The sequence below is a fragment of the Sorex fumeus genome, unplaced genomic scaffold (genome assembly GCF_029834395.1).
Source record: "Sorex fumeus unplaced genomic scaffold, SorFum_2.1 ptg000039l, whole genome shotgun sequence".
Lineage (NCBI taxonomy): Eukaryota > Metazoa > Chordata > Mammalia > Eulipotyphla > Soricidae > Sorex > Sorex fumeus.
Genome location: NW_026606096.1, coordinates 31,576,290 through 31,594,485, shown reverse-complemented (window position 1 = coordinate 31,594,485; position 18,196 = coordinate 31,576,290). Strand labels below are relative to the sequence as shown.

Sequence of the window (18,196 nt, the reverse complement as noted above, 5' to 3'; positions counted from 1 at the left end):
TCTAAACAGATTCCTAATTACCCAGCTCAGAGTCTGAACCTTTTAAAGAATCACTTTGAAGTTTCTTGGAGATATTCGCATGGTTAGTAAGCCTACAGAGGTAAACATATGTTGAAAGCATGTAAAAAGTATGTAGATTTCCGCATGTTTGCTTGGGGCATACCTGGCTAATACATTGCTAGTGGCTTTTATGAAAAATTACTTTGCACACGTTTCACCAAGTATTCACCAACGTCAGCTTCAGGGAGGTTGTGGGGGACACCTTTGAATTTTCAGAAGGCGTGTGCGCCAGAGTTTACTTTTCCTGGGCGCAGAAAAATTCTCAGTTTGATTGTCACCCCCCCCCTCACGTTTCCTCCCCATCCCGTGCAAACCGCCTGGGCGACCGGCCTGGCATTTGTTTTCCGGGGGTTATTTTTAGAATAATAGCAAACGTGTCTACCTACCCCAGCAAATCCAATCTGCTGAATGCAACAGAAAACAGCTCCCGGGGTGATTTCGACACACTCTCGCTCTGTCTCCCTTCCCCCCTGCCTGAACTTCAGTGAGGCTGGAGAGTGTAACTGGAGCTGCGGGACAAAACACCCGCTGCCGGCCGAGCGCTTCCCATCCACCGCGGGGGGCGCCACCGAGGGGCGCGGAGCGCTGCGGGTGTGCGTGTGCGTGTGTGCGTGTGTGCGCGCGCGCGCGTGTGTGAGTGGTGGGCGGTGATCCTCCTGTGTGTGTGTGTGTGTGTGTGGTGGGGTGGTCCTCCACGCAGGGACGCGGACACGGGTGATGCATTTGCAGTTGCAGCTGGAACGTTAAGACCCCCACCTCCCCAATTCTGAAAAGCTTTATAAATCACGGCAGTTACATTAAAAAAATAAAATAAAACAAATAAAACCACAGAAGTGGGGGCTGGGAGCCCCGCAGCGACCCCCATTCCCTCCATCCCCCCCGACAGCTCCAGCGCGCCCAGCGCGCGGAATCCCCCGCGCCCCGACGGCGGGGGCGGCGCCGGGACCGTGCACCCCGCGAGGCGCCCCGGAGTCCCGGGGTGAGTCACCCCGCAGCCGGCGAGCGGGGCGGGCCGCGGCCCGAGCGCCGGGAAGCCTCGGAAGGAAGAGGAGGGGCCGGCGCCCGGGAAGGGGAGCCGGAGAGGAGGAAGGAGGAAGGGGGGTGGCGGAGGGGCGCGGCCGGGGCGGCGCGGGGGCCGGGCGGGGCGGGGCCGCGGGGCTCGGGGGCGCCGCTCGCTCGCTCGCTCGCTGCGGCCGGCCACCCGCGCCCGGGAGCCGGCGTCATGGGGCTGCAGCCCCTGGAGTTCAGCGACTGCTACCTGGACAGCCCGTGGTTCCGCGAGCGGGTCCGCGCGCACGAGGCCGAGCTCGAGCGGACCAACAAGTTCATCAAGGAGCTCATCAAGGACGGCAAGAACCTCATCGCGGCCACCAAAAGTGAGCGGGGCGCGCGCGGCGGGGCCGGCCGGGCTCCCCGAGCCGGGGCGGGGGGCGGGGGGGGACGCCCGCGGGGAGCCCGGGCCGGGGGTGGGGTGGGGGATGCGGCTTCCCGCGCCCGTCCGCCGCGGGGCGTCCTCCGGTTTCCCGCCCGAACCCCTCGGCGGCCGCGGGGGCGCGGAGCCCTGCGCCTCCCGCGAGCTCCTGGTGGTGGTGGTGGTGGTGGTGGTGGTGGGGAGGATCCACTTCCCGGGGTGGGGGTGGGGTGGGGTGGGGTGGGGTGGGGGACCACCCCCCCCCCCTTTGGAGTTTGCACTCCGCGCCCCGGGCTTTCCCCGCCGGGGGTCGATTTTATTGCACTCGCCAGCTGCACCCAGGTCTGGTGCAGACACAGAAGAAGCGTCAGGTTTTACTAGTGTCTCGTGACCTCTCCCAAGAAGTGGCCCGGGGAATTTTCCCGGGCCGTTGAATTCGTGTCCGGAGTCCCTTCCCCGCCACCTGGCTCCTGTCATTTCCTGCGCGATCTCTGACAGCCCGAGCCTGGCCCCCTCCCACCCCGCCCCCCCCCCCCCGAGATGGGCCAAAACTCCAGAGAGGCCACCTGGCTTGCGCGTCGCTTTGGGGGGGGGGGCACCTTCCTCCTTCCCCTTCTCTCCGCCCGCGCCCAGGCGGGTTCAAAGATTGAGGATGAACGCGAGCTGCCTGCACGCTGCTGGGGAGATCCCGCCCTCCGAGCTCAGGCTCGGTGCCTCCCTCCCCTGCCTTTTAAAATTTTATTTATTTATTTATTTATTTATTTATTTTTGCAAAGCTCAGACGCCCTGACCGCGGGAGAAACGGGAGCGACGTCTAGGTGTCCGGCCGCGTTGGCGCGGCTTGCTGGGCGCGGGGTCGGGGGTGGGGGGCGTTCGCTGGAGCGTTGCGGCGCGCACCTGCCCGAACCACGCAGCCCTCCGGGCGCCCTCTGCCCTCCTGGACAGACCTGCCCAGACAGCGCTCGGGGACGGCGGCCAGCCGCGGAGGCCCCGTGATTAGGGTCTTTATCTCATCCCTATTCCCCACCCCCCCGCCCCCGCCCCCGCCCCCCTTTTTTTTTTTTTAAAGAATTTGCTCTCCCGAGCCCTTGTTGGTGACATCACTTCAGGGAAAAAGATCCCATCTCTTGCCCCATCCCCCCCGCCGCCCTTGCTTTTTTGCATTTCGGAAGATGAAAGCGTGCTGGACATACCGGGCATACTGTCTGCACCGGTAACTACTCATTTCATGAATGAATCGGAACACGCGTTCATGGGAAGAATGGAGGGCGCCCTCCCCTGTAATTTGGGAGGCAAGGTGCTCCACCTCCGTGGACCGTGGCCAAGGTTCCTTTATTTCGGTGCTCTGACCTCTTTGGTGTTGCAAAATGTGCATGGGGGAGTGACTCGGTGTGGGATGGGTGCCTCTGGCTGGGGCTTATTTGGTTAATGGCTAGCCAGTGGCTTGGCGTTGAGGCGGTGGGAATCAGGAGGGAGCAGGCAAGACCTAGAGAGGGGGCTGGAGAAGGTCTAGGGGGGCCTTGTGCGCGCGCGCGTGCGCAGCGAGACCCCCTCTGTAGTCGGTTGTTGCCTCTGCCATCGGGTGTGTGTGGGGGGGGAGTATGCCTTAACTCCTCTGCCCAGGTTAGCAGCTGAGGGGCGAGGCTTTGGTCAGGAGAGAGGTGGGAGAAACAGCCTGTCTGGCCCCTGTGGAGTGCTTCTTCCGCTCCTTCTGTTCCCTCTGTGTTCTCTTTTCTGCCAACAGGGACGCGTGCCTTGGGTCAGCTGCACTCACATCTGGGCATCTGGGTGGGTGGGTGGGGCAGCTGTGAACCCTCCTTCCCAGGACCAGGACTTGTTTGAATTTGTCAGTTGGCTTCATAAGCTCTGGATGCTTTTCATAAGTCATAAGCAATGAATAAGCAAAGAATAAGCAAAGAATTTGGATTCTTTTCATAAGTCATAAGCATCACCCAGAGTACCATAAGAAAGAGGCAGTGCCCCCAGCCCCAACACACACACACACACACACACACACACACACACACACACACACACCCAGTATGTTTAAGTTCCTTTCCCAGAAGATGAGAAAAAGCACAGCTTTCACTCATCATGCTTTCTGGCAAGTTAACTAGGAAGTTAGGAAGATGCTGGCGTGGCCTCTTGGCTGTGTCTGGAAGTTCCTCTCCGTTCCTTGGAGCCCTTGCCTGCTTTGGGACTCCTTTGCTCAGTGGGCCGGCCGGCTTAACTGTTGGACGGTAGGCAACTTAATCCTTTGGTCTTTGTTTTCTCTTGTCCTACTTCTTGAAGCATCAGTGAGGTTCTGCAGTATGTAGAAATCGCTTAAGTCATTTGGAATTGCAGCCTCAGCCGGTGGTTGGCCGAACCAGTTGAGCCTTTCCATCATATCTGAGAGTGAGGAAGACAAGGAAGGATGTGGAGCTGAGGGAGGAGCTGCAGAAAGAATAACACGCAACGTTGCTTACAGTTTCAGCGGCTTTAGGCTGTGCTCTGCAGAAACAGCGTTTTGTGCATGTTCAGAATTGCGTGTTCAGAGTGCTTCCTGCTCATAATTGTAAGATACTGCCTGCTGCCCGTGCTAAATACTTGTTGGATTTGTGTAATGTTGATGTCTTGACACTTCAAGTGTTTCATAAATGGTGTTTCAAGAAGTTGGAGGCTGTTCTGTAGGATCTGAAGACTGGACTCAGCGATGTAGCAATCAGGGACTACTTAGCGCCTGCGATTTGTTAAACATTTTGGATGGTGGTAGGAAGAGGGAGGGAAGAAGGGTGTTGGGTTGAGACCCCGGTTTATGGTCCTGGGGTTCACTTCAGTCTTGGGAATGTATTTTGAACTGTCAGCACTGTGCTAGCTTCTCTCACCACCCCCTCCTCCCTCTTGGTTTGTGGGCCACATTTGATGGTGCTCGGCACTTACTCCTGACTCTGCATTCAGGGATCACTCCTGGTGGCGCTCAGGGGATCGTCTGTGGTGCCAGGGATTGCGCCTGGGTTGGCCTACATGCAAGGCAGGCGCCCTTCCCTGCTCTCTGGACTGTTGCTCTGGCCTTGGGTTAACTTCTTGAAGGGACAAATGGCTCGAGACCATCAATTAAAAGGCCCTTATTGAAGGATAAGGGAAATGTCATGACGTCCCCCCAAAATAGCAGTTACAGGTCGTCTTGGTGGGGAGCTCGGGAAGACCTGGGTGTTTTCAGTAAGGTCAGAACTTTGTGGACCCCTGGCGGATGGCAGAATGCAGATTCTCTAGAACTGGAGGACCTGCTGAGGGGGAGAATGGGGAGGGGGGAGTGAGAGGAGGAAGGGAAGGAGGAGAGCAGCTGGTGTGGAGGGACTGCAGGGGAAGGTCAGTTGTTTTTTTGTTGTTGTTTGTTTGATTTGTTTTTTGGGTCACACCCAGCCATGCACAGGGATTACTCCTGGCTCTGCATTCAGGAATCACTCCTGGCGGTGCTTGGGGAACCATAGGGGATGCTGGGAATCGAACCCGGGTCAGCCACGTGCAAAGCAAATGCCTTACCCACTATGCTATCGCTCCAGCCCCGAAGGTCAGTTTTTGTGCTAACTTCTCCCCCGCTTGGTTTTTGGGTCACAGTTGGCAGTGCTCAGCTTACTCTCGGCTTTCTGGGTGTGGAGGTTCTTCCAAGGAGGCTGGAAAAGTGTCTTTCTCCAGGGAGAATTGCTGCGAGCCCAACCACCAGAGATCGAGGAGGAAGCTTGGAAACTGTCTGTGGGATTCAAGACAGCGATGGGCAGGGAGAGCTGGGGATGGTCCGAGATGGTCCGTGATGGTCCGCTCACGTTAGTGGTGGCGCCTTCTGTAGAAGACACTCTTTAGAGAAAGTCTTTCTCTTCCCATCCCTTTCCGAGTCACCAGTGCCTCTTCCGGTATAGTTCACACATGTGTTTGTCCTTGAATGGGTGTCTGTGCAGATCACATATGTACGGCCCATGCACAGGAGAGCATGTTGTCTTCTAGCAACAGCAAGAAGCCCTTCCTGGAGCCCTTCTCATCAGTCTTCTCTGCCCTCCCCTGTCTTACTCATTGCCCCCTTAGTCTTGAGCTGGCACCCAATTTATGTCATTTTCATTTGACAACACAGTGGGTAGGGTGTTTGCCTTGCATGCAGCCGACCTGGGTTTGATTCCGCTGCTCCTCTTGGAGAGCTCAGCAAGCTACCGAGAGTATCTCGCCCGCACGGCAGGGCCTGGCAAGCTCCCCGTGGCGTATTCTATATGCCAAACACGGTAACAACAAGTTTCACAATGGAGACGTTACTGGTGCCCGCTTGAGCAAATCGATGAACATTGGGAGGACAGTGCTGCAGACGGTGCTGCAGTCATCTGTTCCCAGCCCTCCAGAACATCCTGTATAACAGTGGGGGTTCAGTCCTGGATGGAACCCTTGTGGCAGGTGCTGGTCCTCAGATGCTGGGAGGTGGTGACCTAGTCGTTGGGTGGACGTTGTTTGCTGACTCCACCAGCGTTCTCTCTGCCAGTTTGGATTTTGTTCATACCTGTTCCTTGGTGACTCGGGTGACGGTGATTGCTTATCCGAATCTAACTCAGTGGTTCTCAGTCCTAGCCGTTGATCATTTTAGAGCTTGGGGGCTTCAGAGAGTCCCTGAATTCTCCATCATGGTCAATTTCTCTTCTGGACCTGTAATTAGGTGAAGAATGAGAGTATAGGGCTGTTCTGGCCCCTGAGACGTGGTGGGAAATTTACTGGAGACTGGGGAAGATTTCCTGGCATGTGAGAGGGAGGAGGCTTATGGAAATCTTGTGATTATATGTTGTGATGACCGGAGCTTCGACCTCCACCTTGGGACCATGAGTAAAGGCGGCGTGAGCACCTTAGTGAGGGCTGCCTGGATCCAAGTTTGTGCTGCCTTTGTGAGACCCATCAGTTGTTGCCTGCCGGAAGCCCACCTTTGGGATAGAGTGCGAACAGGTTCAGTCAATTGGACTTGGGTTCCTTTCCGGTGACCAGCCCGGCTTGGAAGGAATGCTCTCATTCTCAATTGCGTGCTGGTGCTCCTGTTGCATGGGATGCTTTTTAGTTGCTCCAGGGTGGACCGGAGAGATAGTACAGTGGGTAGGGCACTTGCCCTGCGTGCAGGTTTCTTGGGTTCGAGCCCTGGCATCCCCTCTAATTCCCTGCACCATCGCCAGGAGTGATCCCTGAGCGCAGACCCAGGAGTAAACCCTGAGCACAGCTGCGGGTGGCCCCAAAACCAAAAGAAAAAAAAAAGTTGCTCAGCGACAAATAGACTTTTCCTGAATGGAATTCCACAGACTCTTGCCACTCCTGTGTCGTCACTGGGGGCCCCAGAAGGCGGAGGTGGCTTCACTGCAGTGGCTGGTCTCTGCAGGAGTAGTGACTGGCTGTAAAAGTGACCACTCAGCCTGGCGCTGGGATGGACCAGACAGCCAAAGCTGTAACTAGTTTACTCCGTGCAGGTGACCCCTGCCCCCCACAGCCCTGTTTTACTTCTTCCTTCTCCTATGGACTCCCATTAGGCTCACTGACCTTTCCATGACTTCCCCTATCCTGGGGTTCCTTGGAGTACTTCCCTTTTGATTAATATTTTTTTGTGAGGGGCGTGGCTCTGGGCAGGTTGACTTTTGCAGCAGGAGCAGGGCGGGGCGTGTGTGAGGACGTTTAAATAGTCTGCCAGGCATCATAGAGACCCAGGGGCTCGTTCCACGGGGACCCGGGAACCAGGGTTGAGTGTGTTGCTTGTTATGAGTTAAGAGATTGCCATAGTCGACTGTGCGGAGCTGCCCGCTGGGTTAAATGCACGAGTGTGCACGAAACGTGTGGACACAAGCTGTGGTTCCGTGGCGTTGTCTGAATTGGAGGCAGTGTTTGAGTCCCAAGGCCCTTCTTCGCTTGCCTGGGAAAGGGGCGACTGGGGTCTGAAGTCCGTATCTAGCCTGAACGTGTATTTAACTGCGCCCAAGAGTGTGTCTGGGCCCTGTCCACTCGCTGCCGGCGGCCGGGAGAGCGAAGCAGGCTCTGGAAAGCCTTTTCTCGTCTCAATGGGATTCCACAAACCAGAAACCCTTGAAATCTTGAATTAGTGCATCAGAGCTGCTCGGGGCCCCTGGGGAGAGGATGCTGGGGTGTTTTCCCGATGCGGGATCCCTGGGCGGCTGTTGTAGATTCTTGCTGGGTTCCGATGCTATGCCGAGGCCTTGAGGGACGGAGTCCCACATGCCAGCAGTGACCGGAGCCAGGAAGAGATTAGAAGTTGCAAAGGTCCTTTGCTTGCATGCTCCTGTTCATGTTTAACAGAGGCAGGAGAGCCTCCTTGCCAGGGGCTGCGAGTGGCCTTTGCGTGAGTGCCTTGACCCCTCCCCCTCCCCAACCCCTCCTCCTATTCTATCTCTCTGGCTCTGAGTTTTGTTTTTTTTATTTTAAATAATTTGTAAATTATGCTCATTCCCACCCCCGTCCTCTTGACGTGTGGTCTCGGGGAAGTCACACTGTTTAGTTGTGTGGCCCCCACGCATCCTGAGTTGTGACACTTCCCAGAGGTCACCCACATGAGTGGTGGCACAGATGTCCCAGACAGGAATGTCGTCAGGGCCGAGAGCCTGTGAGTGGCCCAACAGTTGAACTTAGGGCCTCAGACTTAGGAAGTGGGTGTTTTTAGCCATTGAGTCATTCCTTTGCTCCTGTTACTGTGGTGTTCTAGATGTGCTTTTGTTTGGGGGCTACCCCGAGTGGTGCTCAGGTGCCATTCCTGGCTCTGTGCTCAGGAGTGACTGACTTCTGGAGTTGCCCGGGGACTGTACGGGGGAGCCAGGGATGGAACCTGGGTCGACCATGCACAAGACAAACGCCCTACAGCTGCTCTGAGCCCAGCTAGGTTATTTTAAGCGGAGGTAAAATTCAGAGCCGGTAGGCAATTGATAAACAAAGTCGCAGGTATACCACGCGTGCGTGCGCGCGGTGGCCCCAGTTCCATAGACTGGGAAGTCGGAGTCAGCCCGGTAGCAGGGCTAGAATGTGAGCCGGTCCGTGTTCGCCCCACTCCACAGCGTGTAACCACAAGAGTCAGGGCTGTGACTGCAGTCTCGTGTTAGAAAAAAGTGAGCTCCATGAGGTCGGGGTTGTCTGGAATGTGTGTGCGTCTTTGGGTCTAGTTACGCGGCCCGCTGTCACCCGGCGCAGGGACCTGCCTTAAGCTCAGGTGCATTGGAAGGGATGGTGGCAGGGCTGGCTTCTGGCTGATAGTCAGGTCAATGTCTGCTCAGAAAGCAGTTCCTCTCCCTGTCTCTTAATCTCCTCCCTTCAGCCCCTCCCCCCCATCTCACATTCTTTACTGTATTCTTTTCTTTTCTTTTCTTTTTTTTTTGTTTGCTTTTTGGGTCACACCTGGCGATGCACAGGGGTTACTCCTGGCTCTGCACTCAGGAATTACCCCTGGCGGTGCTCACGGGACCCTATGGGATGCTGGGAATCGAACCTGGGTCGGCCGCGTGCAAGGCAAGTGCCCTACCCGCTGTGCTATTGCTCCAGCCCCTACCGTGTTCTTTCGTAGGACACATTTTACTTTATAGACTTTATGCTATTTGAGACAATTTTTCATTTCTTCTCTCCCCCTCCTTCTTTTTTTTTTTAATTTTTTGTTCCATAACCAGCGATGCTCAGGATTTATTCCTGGTGGGGTTCGGGGAACATATGTGGTGCCACAGATCAAACTCAGATGTGCCACATGCAAGGCAAAAGTGCTTTACCTGCTGTACACACTCCCCTCCCCTCCCCCACTTTTGGCTACACCTGGCGGTGCTCAGGGCTTACTCTTGGCTCTGCACTCAGGATTTATTCCTGGTGGGGCTCGGGGGACCCTATGGGGTGCCGGGGATCAAACTTGGGTCTGCTGAACGCAAGAATGAACAGAGTGAGTCCTTTACACTCTCTATACACTTTATTTTGATTATTTTGTTTTTTTGGGGGCCACCCCAGACAGTGCTCAGGGTTTTCCTCCTGGCTCGGGGTACGAGCAAGGCAAACGCCTACCTGCTGTACTGTCATGCCAGCCAGCCCCAGGCCTTTTACAAATGGGTCTTCATTTTTTAGATCTTTTTTTGGGCCACACCCAGCAAGACTCAGGGGTTACTCTTGGCAGTGCTCAGGGGACCCTATGGGATGCCGGTATCGAACCCGGGTCCACCGCGGGCAAGGCAAACGCCCTACCCGCTGTACTATCGCTCAGGCCCTAAAAATGGGTCTTCAGCACATCTCTGATAAGACAAGGTCGTGTCACCTGTTTGGGGGTCTCACGTTATGGCTCCATACAGTGGTCCCTTCTGGTCTTTCCTCTTGGAGCCCCCTTTTTCTGCTAATTACATGTGGAGACACGAGTTCTCTCCCCGCCTGTGGTTTAAACAGGGTGTTAGGGGGCTGGAGAGGTAGCACAGCGGGTAGGGCGTTTGCCTTGCACACGGCCGACCTGGGTTCGATTCCCAGCATTCCCATATGGTCCCCTGAGCACCGCCAGGAGTAAGTGCAGACCCAGGAGTTACCCCTGTGCATCGTCAAAAAAGCAAAAAACAAAAAAAAAAAATCAAAAAAACAAAAATAAACAAGGTGTTAAAGGGCCGTGGAGGTAATAACAGCGGGGAGGGCACTTGCCTGGGTTTAATCCCCAGTACCCCGCCTGGTCCCCTGAACTCTAGCGGGACTGACCCCCGAGTGCACAGCCATGAGTCAGCCCTGAGCATCACCGGGTATGGGTCAAAACAACTGGACAGAAACGGCCTTCTGGCTTCTTTGGACTTAGCCCTCCGGTGCCCGGACAGGAGAACAGGAAATGAGATGTTCCCCGGGTGGCCGGGCCTGGTCAGGCCAGAACAGCTTGCCTCGTAGGCAGAGGCAGGCCCTGGCCCTCCCACCTGCCCGCAGGCCCCACAGGGCTTTATTGAATCATCCTGGGAGCGGGCTGGCCCAGGGGTGCGTCTACACCGCCCAGCTTCCTCCTCAGCTGTGCACCCCCCCCCCCACACACCCTGACACTTGCATTCTCGGGGGTCACGCCTGGCTGCTCCCAGGGCCCCGCCTGCAGGAGCAGGATGTTCCTCCCGCACCCACTTAATGCTTGCATGCTGACTGTCACTGCTCCTTTGGGGACTTGCTCCCCTGCAGGCACCGTCCACTCTGGGCTGCCAAGTGGGCCGGATACCCATACCACCCCCCGTGGGTCTGAATACAGGTGGTTAGAGCAGGGTGATCTGGCTGGAGGCCAGGGGACCACCAGGGCTGGGGAAGGGCAGAAAGCAGAGATGGGACCTCACTGGGGAGAGATGGAGGGATGCTCGGGAGAGATGGAGGGACACTGGAGAAAGATGGAGGGACGCCAGGGAGAGATGGAGGGATGCTGGAGAGAGATGGAGGGATGCCAGGGACAGATGGAGGGATGCTGAGTACCACATTTGGCCGTGCTCAGGGATCACTCCTAGCTCTGTCCTGGTGGTGACCATATGTGGTACCAGGGACTGAGCCCAGGATGGCTGTGTGCAAGGCAAGTGTCTTCCCCATTGTGCATGACATCCCCAGCCTCTCTCCACAACCTCTGCTTTTGAACCAGTGTTCTGATCTCTTGTTCTGAAGTTGGTCCCCATAGCTCAGGGCAGTGTGACTGGGGGGTGGGGGAGGGGGGTCCTTAAGGCTTCTTGTGTCTCCCTTCTTACTGCTTGTGAACTCGTGAATGGGAGGGAGTAGATACGATCTCTGCCCATGGAGGGCCGGAGAGGTGGTCCAGTGGGTAGGGCACTTGGCTGGCATGTGGCCAACACGGGTTTAATCCTTAGCACCAAATTTGGGCTCCCCCAGCTCCCCCAGGAGTGAGTCCCGAGCACTGTGGGTGCAACCCCGAGACCCTTCCACCATGCGCATGTTGAAAGGCTGGGGATCTCTGGTCCCTGATGCGACAGAGGCCTCCTTTGGTTAAACTTGAGCCCAGTCGTGGCTTTGTGAGTAGTGACCATGGAGATGATTTGTGAATGTATGCTCTCTTTCTCTTTCTTTTTTCTTTTTCTTTTTGCGTTACACCAGGCAGTGCTCGGGGCTTACTCCTGGCTCTGCTCAGGAATCACTCATGGCGGGCTCAGGGGATCATGTGGGATACCAGGGATCGAACCCAGGTTGGGAGCATGCAAGGCAAGCGCCCTACCCACTGTACTATCAGGTCCCTCTTTTTGTTTCTAAACGACTTTTTTCGGGGGTGGGTGTCTTTGCTGGTGCTTGGGGAGTACTCGGGGGTCAAACCAGCGTTGGCCGTGTGCCCGGCAGTCTCCTTAACCCTCGTGGCCATTTCTCTGCTGACAGTGTCCGAGGCCAGGGCTGACTGCGCGTGGCCTCTCATCTCGGCAGCAGGAGCCATTTGAGACAGTTTCTCCGAGGCTCTCACGTGCCTCCGAGGCTCTCGTGTTCCTCCACATCTTTACCTGCCACCTGGGGACCAGACTGGGGAGAGTCAGGGGCTGCCGAGTGTCGCGGCCGGCGGTGATTCTGGTGGGAGCCAGAGTCTGCGGCAGCCCAGCCGGTGTGCTCCTCTGGGCCTTGATTCAGAAGTGCCCTTATCTGCAGCCCTGCCTGCGGGAGCAGCCCGAGGCCCAGTGGGAAGGGATGCGAGGAGGAGAGCAGGGCTGAGAAGGGGCGAGGTGGGTCCTGGGGCAGGGCAGGGGCTGAGACTGAGGCCAGGGACTGTCCCTCAGGGCCCAGCTTGGGTAGCCAAGAGCTATTCCCTGAGGGTGTCCAGCCCGACAAACTGGTTCTGTGGGGGAGAGGAAGTCAGGCTTTCTCTTGGCTTCTACTGGGCACCTTCTGTGTTCCGTGCATGGTGGGGGGCTGGGGAGCCTGTGTTCCAGGAGCCTGTGTGTATGTGTGTGGGGGGGCGGCCTGGGGAGGAGGGAGAGGGAGGAGCTGGCTACTCAGAGCTCCTGCTGCTTCAGGGGTGGGTGCAAGACTCCAAGAGTGGCAGCTTTTTGTTTGTTTTGTGTTTGGGGCCGCAGCCAGTGGTGCTCAAGACCCATTCCTGTCTGTGCTCACCCCTGTGGGATCATTCCTGGTGGGGCTCAGGGGGCCTTATGAGGTGCCAGGGATCCAACCTGGGTCAGCCGCCTGCGAGGCAAGTACCTTACCTGCTCTGCTATCACTCTGCCCTTCCTTTTTTTTTTTTTTTGCATTTTGGGTCACACCCAGCAATGTACAGTTGTTACTCCGGGCTCTGCACTCAGGAATTACCCCTGGTGGTAGTTCAGGGGACCATATGGGATGCTGGGAGTCAAACCTGGGTTGACTGCGTTCAAGGCAAATGCCTTACCCACTGTGCTATCACTCCAGCCCCCTTTTTTTTTTTATTACAAAATTTTTTTTGGAGGGGGTGAGGCTCACCGGGAGGTACTAGGAGCATCCTCCTGGCTCTGTGCTCAGGGATCACAACTGGTGGGGCTCCGGGGACCATATATGGTGCTGAGGATGGGACCAGGTTCCGCCACATGCAAGGCTAGTGCCATCCCTCTCGCTGTACCAACTTCCCGGCTCCGCCTTTCCCCCTTTTGTTTTCTTTCCCCAAGGTCGGGGGTGGAACTCGGGGCCTCCTGGTTCGGAATCGTGTGCTCTGCCTCGTAGTCCGTGTCAGAATTGCATGCGTGGTGCTCCCAGAATGCTCCAGGGGCACGTGGGTTGTACATGGCTGGCTTCTGGATAGGATTGCCCCCTGGCTGCCCCAGGCCCGTGGGGTTTGCTGCTTCCAGGAGCAGTCCCTTGGCTTCCCTGATGGGTGGTTGGCTGTGCCAGTCTGCATCTGGCTTCCCTTCACGTGGCGTGTGTGTATGTGTGCGTGCTTGTGTATGTGTGTGTGTGTGTGTGGAGCCCGGCTCTCGGACCCCCAGCCACGTGAAGGCGAGGGCTGCTGTGGAAAACCCTCAAGGCCCTGGCCGTGGCTCTGGCCAAGCCGCTGCAGGCCGAGGTTTGCTCTGCCCTTAGAAACACAGGGAGAGCCCTGGCCCCTGTCCTTCCACTGCCCTTATATAGCGGAGGTGAGGTGGTGTTTGTCTCTCTCACAGGCTGCCTCAGAACTTCCCCAACCGACTTGGCGCGCTGCTCCTTCGCAGGAAAAACAAATCATTCAACCTGGAGGCTTCAGTCGCCCTCTGGATTGTTCCAGCACCTCCTCTTGCCTCCCGCACCTCCCTTGGGAAACACTGAGCTGGTGTGTCTGTGAGAAAGGGCTGTGTGCGTGTGTGTGCGTGTGTGTGTGTGTGTGTGTGTGTGTGCCCCCTGAGTAAGTCTCTGCAGCTGACAGCTGTGTGTTTCGTTCTGGGTGTGTGTGCAAATGCACATGTGTGCATGTGCATGTGTGTGCGTGTGTCCATGTGTGTGTGCATGTTTATGTGTGTGTGCGAATGCACATGTGTGCGTGTGTGCACGTCTGTGATGTTTGTGTGTATGAATGTGTACGTGTGTACGTGCATTTTTGTGCGTGTGTGTGCGAAGGCACCTGTGTGCGTGTGTGAATACCTGTGTGTGCACGTGTGTGTGAATGCACGTGTGTGCATGTTTGTGTACGTGTGTGTGCATGTGTGCATGCACGTGTGTGTGAATGAACATGTGTGTGCATGTTTGTATCTGCGTGTGTGCACACATGTGTGTGTCTGCAAATGCACGTGTGCATGTGCACGTGTGTGCGTGTGTCCATGTGTGTGCATGTTTACGTGTGTGCGAATGCACATGTGTGCATGTGTGCATGTCTGTGATGTTTGTGTGTATGCATGTGTACGTGTGTACATGCATTTGTGTGCGTGTATGTGTGGATGCACCTGTGTGCGTGTGTGTGTTTGTGTGCGTGTGTGCATGTGTGCATGCATGCACATGTGTGTGTGCAAATGAACACGTGTGCGTGCATGTTTGTATCTGCGTGTGTGCATGCATGTGTGTCTGCAAATGCACGTGTGTGCATGTGTGTGCGTGTGTGGACGTGTGTGAATGAATGCACATGTGTGCGTGTGCATGTGTGTGCGTGTGCATGTGTGCACGTGTGCCCGTGCCTGAGTCGGTTCCTGTGTTTCTGGATTTAATCCGTGTGCAGCAGGAGCAGAGAAATCGCAGCTGTCAGATCCTGGTGGTGTGGGTGGTTCTGGCCCTCTCTCGGAAGTTAGTGGAAATAAGGGCCCGAGGGGGTGTTCCCGATTTCTTGACTTTCCGTCATGCGCGGCTGGCGGTGCTCTCTCTAGGGAAGAAGAGGGGAGGCCAAGTTGGTCTCTGGGATTTTCCCAGGCACACCCTGGGTTCTCCATCCCCCTTTGCTGCACTACAAAGGGGGCCTTGACTGTGCCCTGCCTTCCTCCGGGAGAGCAGGAGTAGATGGACCGGCAGATTCTGAATGGTCCAAGTCAGGTAGAAAGGGAGCCCCGAGTCTGAGCCCAGGCTGTGCCTTTAGGAGACGTGCGACCGGCCCCCAACACGCTGGGGAGTGTGACTCCCAGGCAGAAGCAAGCGCACGACAGACCTTGGCGGGCCAGCGAGGAAGCTCTGGTGAGGGGTCTCTCCTTGGGACACCCGGCCTTAGCCCCTGGACTAATTCCTGAGTGCATGAGCCAGGAGTAACCCCTGTGCAATGCCGGCTGTGACCCAAAAAGCAAAAAAACAAACAAAAAAACTAAACTGTTTGCCTTGCACATGGCTGACCTGGGTTTGATTCCCAGCACCCGGTGTGGTCCCCCAAGCACTGCTGGAGTGACCACTTGGTACAGAACTAAAAGGAGCGCTGAATTTCATCAGATGTTTCCCTGAAACCAAATTCACCAGGCTTGTGGTTGGCAGGGCCAGGAGTAGTGTCTGGCTCATGTGAGGCTCAGGTGGCCTGTCTGTACAAAATGTGTCTGTCCCCCGAGGTCCGGCTTTGGGGGCCTCATCCCATGGGGCCGGAAGGTCTTTTGCTTCCTGGTCTTTGCCACTCGCCTCCTGTTTCTTCCTTCCTCTGATCCCTGTCTTCACCCCTTCCTCCGCTCAGCTTGTGTTGTCTCTTCTTCCAGACTGGGTTCTTCTTCAGATTTTACTTTCCCCAAGACCCCCCCACTCCCCTGCCCCTGGAATGATGGGTGATTTGGAGACACAGCAGCAGTGCATGGCTGGGGTAGTGTCCGAGGAGGCCAACTCATGCGTTGGTGATAGAGAACCAAGTGAAGCCAAGGTTTTCCACATCTGTGGCTGCTTTCTCTGCGTGCCAGTGGAAGCAGGGCTACTTATGTTGGTTATTTATGTTATGCTGTGGACTGGAGCGATGGCACAGCAGGTAAGGCCGACCTGGGTTCGATTCCTCCGCCCCTCTCGGAGAGCCCGGCAAGCTACTGAGAGTATCCTGCCCGCACGGCAAAGCCTGGCAAACTCCCCACGGCGTATTTGATATGCCAAACACAATAACAAGTCTCACAGTTTGTTGTGAGACGTTACTGGTGCCCACTCGTGCAAATCCATGAACAACGGGAGGACAGTACTACAGTGCTACAGTGCTATTTATGTTATGCTGTGAGGGTGGGATGGGTGGGGGCTCCTGGGGGCAGTGGCCTGGAAAACGGTGTATTGGGACATCACGCTGGGTGTGTGGAGTTTGGGCCCCGCTGGGAAACTGTTGCTTTTGGGCATCGATTTCTGAAAGGCAGTTTATTAGTTAGCGTTTTCATTCTGCTCATGCTCAGACGGTGAGCTCCCTCTGGCTCTACTTTCCCCAGGGGCGGCCTTGGCCCTGGTAATGCAGGTCCAGGTCCTTGTCACGCTGCCCATGTGCTTGTTCCCTGAGCTGCCTGCCCAGCTCTGCGAGTCCCCGAGCAGGGGACGTCTGTAACACAGACGCAGAGCAGGTGTGGGTGAAAACCTGACATCCTGCAGCCCCCGGCCACCCAGCCCTGACCTCACGGAGCAGCGTCTCCCGAGCTGAGCTTCTTCTTTTGTTTTTTCTTCTTTTTAAAATTTGGGCTGGAGCAATAACACAGCAGGCAGGGCATTTGCCTTTCCCGCAGATGACCCGGGTTCGATTCCTCCGCCCCTCTCGGAGACCCGGCAAGCTACCGAGAGTATCTCGTCTGCACGGCAGAGCCTGGCAAGCTCCCCGTGACGTATTTGATATGCCAAACACAGTAACAACAAGTCTAACAACTTGTTGTGAGACGTTACTGGTGCCTGCTCAAGCAAATCGATGAACAGCAGGAGGACTACAGTGCTACAGTGCTTTTTAAAATTTATTTTATTTTCACCAAGTTGTTTGCGATGCTTTATTTCACGCCATATTCCAACACCAGTCCCACCACGCCTGCCCCATCGCATGCCCTAAATAATTTATCTTGCGTGGCTCATTATGAATGATGTGCTGAAAATGATTCAAAAAGATTTCCTTAGAAAAAAAGTGTTGTAAGGGGGTTGGAGCGATAGCCCAGCGGGTAGGGCATTTGTCATGCACATGGCCGATCCAGGTTTGATTCCCAGCATCCCATATGGTCCCCTGAGCACTGCCAGGAGTAATTCCTGAGTGCATGAGCCAGGAGTAACCCCTGAGCATCTCTGGGTGTGACCCAAAAAGCAAAAAAAAAAAAGTGTGTAAGGTTTGTTGTGTCTCGCCCTGGAACCCTCAAGCCCTTGCGTAAGAGATTACTAACGTGTTGTTACAGGTTAAGCCTTCTGCGTGGATATTTCCTTAATCTCGATGGGTTGCTCCCTCTTCACGCCCCGTGCAGTGTGCTGTGCTACTTTGGCTATGTCAGTAGTGCGGAGTGTGACATGTCACGCGGCCGCATTCCTCTCGGAGCTGGACTGACTGCTGGCCAGCCCTGGCTTGGGTGTCTCCAGTGAGACCTGATTTCTTCTGGGAGCATCAGAGACCTCAGTGCTTGGGGGTGTGGGGTGGGGTCCAGGTGGGCTCCGTGGCCCCCAGATGGGGGCTAGCGCAGAGGCAGAGGAGGTTTATGCCGGAGCCGGCTTCCTCCCCTGTGGTGGCGTCCGGGAATCAGACTGGTTTCAGAACTTCCTGAGGGTTTTCCCCTTCTCATGACAGTCCCTCCATCGCAAGTGCCATCGCAAGTGCCTTCTGCATTTCTGGCTTTTTTTTCCCCCTTTGGGTCACACCCAGCGATGCACAGGGGTTACTCCTGGGTTTGCACTTAGGAATTACTCCTTGCAGTGTTTGGGACCATAAGGGATGCCGGGGATTGAACTTGGGTCGGCCGCATGCAAGACAAATGCCCTACCCGCTGTGCTATCGCTCCTGCCCCATTTGTGGCTTCTTGGGTGCTTTCTCGGTGGCTGTGGCGGGAGCAGTCCGTCCGGATGCGGCTTGCTGCTCTCTTGGGTGGGTTGTACAGGTGCTCAGCGCAGCTGGCCGGCAGCTGGCCGGCAGCTGGCCTCAGTTCGGTCCCAGAGTTGGGTGTGTGCGAGGCCCACCCTGCTGGGCTATCTCGTTGACCCCTAGGGAATTCTTTTTTTTTTCTTTTTTGGGCCACACCCAGCAACGCTTAGGGGTTACTCTTGGCTCTGCACTCAGGAATTATTTCTGGCAGAGCTCAGGGGATCATATGGGCTGCTGGGGATTGAATCTGGGTCACTCACGCACATGGCCAGCGCCTTCCCCTCTGTGCTATCGCTCCGGCCCTAGGCAATTCTTAATAAGGACTGAGTGTGCAGTGTTTTTGCTCACGGCGATTTGACGAGCACACGGCT

At 56.1% G+C, this 18,196-nt stretch overlaps 1 protein-coding gene across 1 annotated transcript in view; it reads left to right on the top strand.

The window, feature by feature from the left end:
• The first annotated feature begins 1,219 nt into the window (after positions 1 to 1,219).
• Positions 1,220 to 18,196, top strand: part of ARHGAP10 (Rho GTPase activating protein 10) — a 219,264-nt gene continuing 202,287 nt past the window's right edge. The window contains exon 1 of the mRNA XM_056118966.1: positions 1,220 to 1,436. Within this exon, the coding sequence (XP_055974941.1) occupies positions 1,283 to 1,436 (154 nt within the window). The 5' untranslated portion in view covers positions 1,220 to 1,282. The remainder of the gene's footprint in view (positions 1,437 to 18,196) is intronic.